The sequence below is a fragment of the Lolium rigidum genome, chromosome 3 (genome assembly GCF_022539505.1).
Source record: "Lolium rigidum isolate FL_2022 chromosome 3, APGP_CSIRO_Lrig_0.1, whole genome shotgun sequence".
Lineage (NCBI taxonomy): Eukaryota > Viridiplantae > Streptophyta > Magnoliopsida > Poales > Poaceae > Lolium > Lolium rigidum.
Genome location: NC_061510.1, coordinates 173,202,133 through 173,210,975, shown reverse-complemented (window position 1 = coordinate 173,210,975; position 8,843 = coordinate 173,202,133). Strand labels below are relative to the sequence as shown.

Here is an 8,843-nt window from a genome sequence, read left to right as displayed (position 1 = left end):
GTATGGCTAGCCGCCTAGCCTCAGCCCACGCCGGGCACATCGGAATGGCGTAGTCCACGTTGTGACCTGTGAGGCAATGGTATCTTCTCCCTCTTTCCTCCCGTGCCCCCGTTCCCGTCCGCTCGCCGAGTCCAATTTCCCGTTTTAAAACCTTGCGCAGGCTCCCCGTCGTCGTCGCCTCTCCCCCGCTGCGGATTCAAATTTCGAATCCCTTCCCCGAATCCTCCGCCGCGGACCAATTCCTCTTCCTCTTCCTCCCCCATCTCCAACACCATGACCGACGCATCCGCCGCAACAGCCATGGGCAGCGGCAGGGAGCTCGCCAACCCACCCTCCGACGGCATCTCCAACATCCGCTTCTCCAACCACAGCGACCACCTCCTCGTCTCCTCATGGGACAAGGTACCCCCCTTCTCTTCTCTTCTCTTCTTATCCCCTCCTTTCCTCAACACGCCATAAACCCTAGCTCGCTCGATCTGCTTGACCTGACCTCGTTTCGGCGCTTGCGTTCTGATCCAGACGGTCCGGCTGTACGACGCCGAGGCGAACGTGCTCAGGGGCGAGTTCGCCCACCCGGGGCCCGTGCTCGACTGCTGCTTCCACGACGACTCCTCCGGGTTTAGCGCTGGCGCCGACCACACCGTACGGAGGTCAGGGTTTCTCGTATATCCTCCCTATTCCGCACACTTGTTTACATTGGATTTGTCGAATCCGCAGAAGCGTTTGTATAATCGATTGTGATTGGTTCGATTTATCAATTTATACTAGTATCAGCTTTCATTTTTTTCCACTTTTAGTGAACTCGCTGCATTGAATGACCAAATCGATCTACCGCACTGTTTGTTCTAGTTACTAGCACTTTGCAAATCACCACTAGTAATAATACTCAAATTGCAACATAGTACCACAGTAGATGAGTAAGTTCTATGCCCGGTGAATTATAAACTACTATGTTTGAATTACCGCATAGCAGCAAATTATTAGGGTGCACCTGAGTCAAGTTGATATGTTAGCCATCACGATTTATATTTGGATTTATATTTTGTTGTAAGTTGAGTGCTGCAGGCAAGACTAACAAGCAGCACACCCAAATTACAAACCTCACTGTTGCTTCTAAACTCAACTTTGCAAATTCATAATTACTTCTTGTTCATCCTGCCTTATGTAATTACCAGTTATCTCCAGATTCTGTAAGACTAACAAGGATGTGCTCACATGCCTGCATCAGATTAGCATTTGCTTCATCAAAAGAGGATATTCTCGGCCATCATGATGCTCCAGTTCGCTGCGTCGAGTACTCGTATGCTGCAGGTACCTCTTCACACACTCGTATTCAACTGCTTTTGCATTTTGGCTTGTTACCAATCTCTTATCCACCTGGGTGCAAGTTTGGGCAGATGTCCATTTCATACTACTGTTTATGATACCTATGATTTCTTTCTGCTAGATAGTCATGTTACTTGGCTCAGTACTCATATTGTTTGTTCTATTCTGTGTTGGAGTATTCATAGGTATTTGTTCGTTTTGAATTGCCATCCACATATATATTTTAGTATGCCAGTGTAACATCCATTGGCCTTAATTCAAGGGCAATGCTGCAGATTGATGCACCATTACTCTTTTGGGGTGACTCACATGAGAGTTCTTATCTGTCTGCATTCAACGTTGGTAAATAAATCTCTTCTGGACTTACAAGTTACCAAAGTAGATTAAACAAGGAACCTAAACTAAAAATGCTCCCTTGACAAAAGAAAGATTAAGGGTGAGTAAATCTCACAAACCTACACGTATAATAAGCTGTTTCATAAAGCCATAAGTACTTTTGCAATTCGTATCAAACTGATTCTTAAACTTGCAGTTCCTTGATAGTTTTAACAAAAGCCTGCATGCTATAGTTTTGTGATATTTTGCTTTAAATGGTTGTGGCCTGCGTGCACTGTGGATTATCACTACTAGTTCATTTGGATGATTGTATGGGAAGAATGTTAGCAGTGATAAAAAGGGAAACTTCAACAAATTCTAGAAATGAAGAAAGTAACTTTGTCCTTCTAGCGTTCTGGTTTGCTAATCTCTAGCCCTTCTCTACCCATGCTTCATTCTTCCCAACCCATCATCCGTATGATGTAGCCAAAACCTGTCTGTACCATTCACAGCAGAGTTTCACAAAAGTAATTTTTTTACAAAGTGAACAAACTTCTTGTATTTGAAAATTGACAGGCCACTGAAGTTCTAATTATGCTAAGTCTTTGATACTTAAAAAGGGTTAGAACCTTGTTCCAGGTACATATCATTGATTCTGAGTGCAAGACAGACTGGACTTTGTCTCTTTCAGACTGCTAAATATTGTTCACAATGTGCAAACATTTGCTAGTTCTGCCCAACTTTGTTTTAAAAAGTTTCCAAAAATATACTATCTGGCTAGTGTGTCATGATTCAACAGAATAAGAATCTGACTATCGTCCTGTGTATATTTATCCATTTAGGACAAGTGGTCACTGGCAGCTGGGATAAGACAATCAAATGCTGGGATCCAAGAGGAGTAAGTGGACCAGAGCGTACACTGGTTGGGACATATGCTCAACCAGAGCGTGTATATTCTATGTCGTTGGTAGGAAATAGGTTGGTTGTTGCAACAGCAGGAAGGCATGTCAATATTTATGATTTGCGCAATATGTCTCAACCTGAGCAAAAAAGGGACTCATCTTTGAAATATCAAACACGCTGTGTTCGATGTTTTCCCAACGGAACAGGTAACTTGTTCTCACTCTTTACTAGGTGCACTACATCGCTGCATGTTTCCTGTTGTCATTTGTTTTCAGCCATCACCAGAAACATTGCATAGATTGCTGTAATATGTGGACATCAGTTTAGTTGCCTTTGATAACCCATGATACTGGTGCTTTCTTTTGAAAGCTGCCTTGTGTAGATATCTTGTTGTGCCTGATCTTCTATGTGCGCTAGGAAATATATTCTTTTCAGTTGGTACATTAGAAAAATCATTAATCTGAACACATAAGGTCTTTGTTCTGTATATTTTTATTTCAGTTGTGTGGAATGTGCTCCTGCAGACAGGATGGTAATCTTCATATTGAGTGTTTAACCTTATACAAAAAGAAATCCTTATGCATACTATGGTATACAATTGTTGCTATGTGGCGCTGGTACATTAATTTTAACATTACAAAGTAGGCTTCAAGTACTACAATTTTTCTATACATGCACGAAATAACATAAATGAACTATGTGGCATACAGATAGTGCCACCTGAGAAAAAATAGCAACTGTATTTTGAACCAACTGCTGATGAATTTGTGCTTCAGCCGGCCTAAATTTAGACCATGCTCGTCCTTTAATTTTTTATTAATATATAAATATTATTTCCTGGTCAATCTTCTGTAATCCTGCTTGCTTCAGGGTATGCTCTAAGTTCTGTCGAAGGACGAGTTTCTATGGAGTTCTTCGATCTTTCGGAGTCTGCACAATCTAAAAAGTATGTTTTCTACATTTTAGGTTCACAAATCTGCTTTTGTATTTGTAATTTACTTAATGCATCACACTTGCTAATATTATTTCTTGGAGTATAACGCAGTAAGTAATGAATGAACTGCTTTAGCTTCCATTGTTTGCGAATGTATTTCATTATAGTTTAATATTTTATCATCCTTTCACTTGTCATAGTTCAAACTATATCGAGGTGATACCGTGGAAACCACTTCGGTTTGGGCCACAAATTCAATACTGGAAGAAAAAAAATTACGAACTTGGGTAGCTAAACATGTAGTATTGTGCTACATTCCAATCTCAAATGGTGTTTGAAACAACTTTTTGGATCTTTACTTTGGATACTCCCCTTGATATCTTCCTTTCATTTAAATTTATTGTCTACAGATATCTCATTTTCAACCTTGTGTTACCTCCTAATAAGCTTTCTTTCAGTTTCTTCCTTACACCATGAACCAAACTGTGATTGAGTAGGCCTGGTTGCTGCACTTGTTTCTTCCTCTGCCTAAACTAGCAGTTTGCGGCAGCATTAGCTGCGTTTTAGTCTTCAGAATTTTCCTAGGAGTTCTAGCATTCTGTCACAAGAGATGTTGTCAGGCAGACAGGTCCCAGCCACCAGGTATGACCTGGGTAGATGGCGGTGTGTTCAACACACTTGGGCAGCCAAGCAAGATAAGCACCCCTTTTATATTAGAAATGCTGAATACTGAAAAGGGTGGTCAAACATGTTATCTCTCGTGCTAACATAAACTACATGGTTCCAACCTGGATTGTTTTGCTTACTGTTTTAACTTTTGGAAATTGAGCATTTTGTTGGTAAAGGTGACATAGTGATCTTGACTTTTTATATGATCACACATTGTTGAAGTGTGCAAACTCATGTCCTACCATTCTAATGCAAAACTGGCAGAAGATGATATAACCCACACTATAACCTGACTTGTAGTTGTGCATAGTCAATCCCTCTGCAGTGCTCACTCTTTTCCTTTGAAGTCGCTAAGCTCGAAGATACAATCTGCTTATGTTTCAGTGTAACCTACACTGAGCCATGGTGGCACTAACTGTGTCCAGTTTAAAATATTCTTTTACTCACTGGTTAATTTTCTTTCAGGTATGCTTTCAAGTGTCACCGAAAATCTGAGTCTGGCAGGGATACTGTTTATCCGGTCAATTCAATTGCCTTCCATCCAATGTAAATTTTGGTGTTTAATTTCCCTTCTGATTTCTCATAGGTTTATTTCTTATGAATTTTCCTTAATAGTATTTCTATTGTCTGCAGATATGGCACATTTGCCACTGGAGGGTGTGATGGATTTGTAAATGTATGGGACGGCACAAACAAGAAAAGATTATATCAGGTAACTGAGAGCTTTGCTTCTTGGGAAATGTGAATATCTAAAGTGGTCCTTGTGTTCATGATATTGAACTTTGATTTCAGTACTCAAAGTACGCTACAAGCATCGCTGCTCTGTCATTCAGTAAAGATGGACATTTGCTGGCTGTGGCATCAAGCTACACTTATGAAGAGGGAGATAAACCGTAAGTCTGAACCTTGTCTGAATATTTTCTGTCACCACTTACTTGCAAGAACTTAAGTTTTTTATGAGGGATTATTTTATTGAGCGAAGTTGACTTGCTTGTTCTCTCTGCAATTTGCAGGCACGGGCCTGATTCAATATTTATCCGAGGGGTGAATGAAGTGGAGGTCAAGCCTAAGCCCAAGGCATTGGCTGCACCCCAGTAGGCCAGTAGTACTCCCTGGGAGAGAAGCATTATACATGCGAGACGTTTCTTTCTCTACTTTACTTTTTAGTGTCAATTGCATTAGTTGACGGAAACCCTTCTTTTTTATTTTGGCGTGAAATGTCAGTATCCATATCTGACCGCTTCTCTTAGTTGTATTTCGCATGTAATGTCTAGAAAAAAGTGCTTAGGTGGTCATATTACTGTTCGTTGTATATTTTGACTAGTATAAATGCCCGTGCTTTGCCATGGGTTCTCAAATTTTATCTTTCAAAGCACATATTAGTTAGAACTCACTATAAAAATTTAAAACAAATCAGGAATATCATAATATACTAAAACATGATAATACCGAACATAGTAACAAAACAACATTGTTATACATCTGCGTGATTTAAAGTTCTAGGTTTTCTTGCTACTCTTCCGCGGTAAATCTCACACCTAGATTTAGTATCGGTATCTTCCTAGATTTAGAATCACTCTTCTTAGATTTCGATCGCCCTCCACCTCCGCCGGTGACTCCACCTCGCGCCCAGGCCTCCACGATCCCTCGCCCAGGGGGAGCACTGAAAAGGACTCCCCACATTGTCGCTGCTTCTCGCCCTCCCCAGGTCGCCAGTGCTCTTCATGGCTTCCACACCTGGGAGCTGCTTCTCCTCCTCCCCAGGTCGTCGCTACCCTCAATCCCTTGGTCCCCTCGATCCCTAGTCGCCAGGATCTCCAGCACGCACAACTTCGCTCGATCCTCTTCCTCGCTGCCCAGGAGCATCTAGGAGTTGCTTCTCAATCTTCTTCATCGCTGCCCATCACACGAGTGTCCCCTTGATCTCCAGCACACAGCTCCGCTCCTGGGCGCCGACAATTTTTTGCTGCTCACCTCCGCAATGTTCGTTTCCGGCTCTAGCCAAACAACCCTGCAACATCACTGAAAAAACAAGATAAGTGACCTGACATCTACCGAGTACACCATGGCAGCATTTATGTTCGACCACAATGTTTTTTGCAAAGCAGTTAGGCCTATTTTGCAACATATGTTTAGTACAAAGGCGGCCACAATTTTATCATAATAATATGAGTCTAATTTGAAGATCTCGTAGAGATAAAGTGGATGGCAAAGACTGATTGTCTGTCACATTCATGCTTATAGAGATAAAACATTTTACTTCTTAATTCATGCTTAAGAGAGGTAACACATTTTACTTTTTGAATTAAAAGATTCCTGATAATGTGAGCTTGTTGTCATCAGATGCTAACATACATGTAACAATGTCATTTTAAGCTTATTTTCCGACCCTAAAATTGTATGCATATGCCTGGTGATGGTTTGAGTACTCTTCGTGTCTGCCTGGCAATGGTTTGAGTACTCTTCGTGCCTACCTGGAGATGGTTTCTTCTGCCCAGAGTGCCGGGATGGAGGCATCAGCCTTGCTCATCGTACAGTATGAGCCCGCTGAACCGCGGCAGCTCACACCGCATCCCCATCAGTATCCTCCTCTGCCACACTGGCCGCCCGGGCGTCATCGCTGCCGTCGACGTCCCAAACCGCTCACGCCTCATGGGCTTCACAGCCCCTGATGCTTGTATCTTCTGTATCAAACAATGCAGTCAGTTTCTCCAACGATTCCATCTGGAGTACATACAGTACAAGGTTAATTATGTGCTCAACGGAGAGCATAGCAAGCCAATTCTTTTTTTTTTGAGGGAAAATAGCATAGCATATCAATTCAACCAAATAACCAAGGAATTCAACCGATTGCATTGCTTGCAGAACTGAGTAGATGCATAGGTCAGTTCTGTGGCAATAGCATACCAAGTATTGATGTAGTATATGCAGTATTGCAAACATGTACTGTATTTCAATACTGTGTCATATGAACATCAGAAAATGTCACATCATCAAACATTAATGAGCAAGGCACAATTACCTGTTAGCCATTGGAATTTTCATCATGTGTTACTCCTCTGCCCACTCATCATCGACATGCAATTTGGACAACACATCAACCCACTTCTCATTGACAGGATTAAACTGGATGTACATCACTGAAATTCCAAGCAATAAAAGAAAGTTAAGAATAATGTTGGCAGAGAGAGTAAATAATACTGGAGCATAAATCTTACCGTAGACATGCACATGGATAATTTGGTGCGGCAATGGCCATATCATTTTGAGGAAGCCACCAGGTAGACAGATGGTTCTAAAACAGCAGCCAGACGAAAATCAGTTCCAGGGAAAATGAGTTCCATGAAAAGGAGTATAAAGTCTACCTGGAGTATTCGCCAAAACATGATCATGGTAATAATACACAAATTTACCACATGATGCAAACATTTTCAGTATCTTTTCCCTGGTTATTCTTTTGATTGTCTTTATTAAAAATTGCATGGATAAAAGTTAGCTGACTATAGCATTTATCTTTAACAGGGTTGCTACAAAATTGGCAGGGTTGAGACAAATTCAGAAAACTAATTTTGCAAAATTATGACTCAGGTACTGTACATAAAGCCATCCTTAAACAAGAGTTCTAACATCCTTCAGCCCTTGGTAGGGTTCAGGCAAATTCAGAAAACTAATTTTGCAAAATTATGACTCGGGTAATGCACATAAAGCCATCCATAAACAAGAGTTCTAACATCCTTCAGTGAACTTAAACAAGAGTTTCAGTTAGGAGTGGAGTACATTGCATTTTAAACCTTCAAACAGTACCGTGATTTTGAAAATTGACTGCGAGCCTATCATCGATCCTTTGGTATCAGCATAAATTCAGGTTTAGATGAACAATTCAATGCTTCCAGCACGTAAAGTGAAAATCTGTACAGAGCTATATTCAAGTTTCAAAATATTATTACTGCAAAGTGGTAGTTCTACTTATATATGGAAAATTAATTAACTGAACATATTCATACTGCTTTTATTTGCATGCTGGACTGTGTGAATGGAAAAACTGCAGGATTCACTGATGTCTACGCACGTTTCTGTTCCTGTAGACAGTGTTGGGCCTCCAAGAGCAGAGGTTTGTAGAACAGCAGCAAGTTTCCCTTAAGTGAATCACCCAAGGTTTATCGAACTCAGGGAGGTAGAGGTCAAAGATATCCCTCTCAAGCAACCCTGTAATTACGATACAAGAAGTCTCTTTTGTCCCCAACACACCTAATACACTTGTCAGATGTATAGGTGCACTAGTTCGGCGAAGAGATAGTGAAATACAAGTAATATGGATGATTGTAAGTAGTAATTGCAATCTGAAATAAAAATGGCAGCAAGCAAACATGTAACAGAACTTGTTAGAAACGGAGTTTCAATGCTTAGAAACAAGGCCTCGGGATCATACTTTCACTAGTGGACACTCTCAACAATGATCACATAAATAAATAAGTTCTCTTCTCTTATGCTACTTCAAACACTCTATTGTTGGATAACAAACACCATTCATTGTGTAGGGCTACAAGAGCTCCCTCAAGCCGGAGTAAACAAGCTCCACAACATTCGGAATTCATATTTAAGTAACCTCTAGAGTGCATAATAGACCGTTGCAATTTAGACCGAGTACTAACATAGCATATACACTGTCACCTTTAAGCTATGAAAGGGGGAATAG

At 41.0% G+C, this 8,843-nt stretch overlaps 1 protein-coding gene and 1 long non-coding RNA gene across 2 annotated transcripts; one reads left to right on the top strand and one right to left on the bottom strand.

Moving 5' to 3' along the window:
- Positions 1–245: 245 nt before the first annotated feature.
- LOC124698660 (mitotic checkpoint protein BUB3.1-like) lies at positions 246–5,447 on the top strand. The gene is made up of 9 exons (XM_047231130.1): positions 246–402; positions 520–650; positions 1,229–1,311; positions 2,484–2,750; positions 3,415–3,490; positions 4,613–4,693; positions 4,781–4,859; positions 4,940–5,040; positions 5,161–5,447. The coding sequence occupies exons 1-9, from the start codon at positions 274–276 to the stop codon at positions 5,243–5,245; spliced, it is 1,032 nt and encodes a 343-aa protein (XP_047087086.1). The 5' UTR covers positions 246–273; the 3' UTR covers positions 5,246–5,447.
- Positions 5,448–6,035: 588 nt separating this feature from the next.
- On the bottom strand, positions 6,036–7,679 carry LOC124698659. Its single transcript, XR_007001037.1, has 4 exons — positions 7,366–7,679; positions 7,170–7,287; positions 6,622–6,831; positions 6,036–6,158 (listed from the first exon to the last, which is right to left on the bottom strand). It is a non-coding gene; the product is annotated as an uncharacterized LOC124698659 (long non-coding RNA).
- Positions 7,680–8,843: the final 1,164 nt, after the last annotated feature.

What these genes read in the sequence shown, in the direction of transcription:
- LOC124698660 (XM_047231130.1), top strand. Translation starts at nt 274, where the DNA reads ATGACCGACGCATCCGCCGCAACAGCCATGGGCAGCGGCAGGGAGCTC. An exon ending in GAGTCTGCACAATCTAAAAA is followed by an intron (nt 3,491 to 4,612) that starts GTATGTTTTCTA and finishes ATTTTCTTTCAG; the next exon opens with GTATGCTTTCAAGTGTCACC. An exon ending in TCAATTGCCTTCCATCCAAT is followed by an intron (nt 4,694 to 4,780) that starts GTAAATTTTGGT and finishes TATTGTCTGCAG; the next exon opens with ATATGGCACATTTGCCACTG.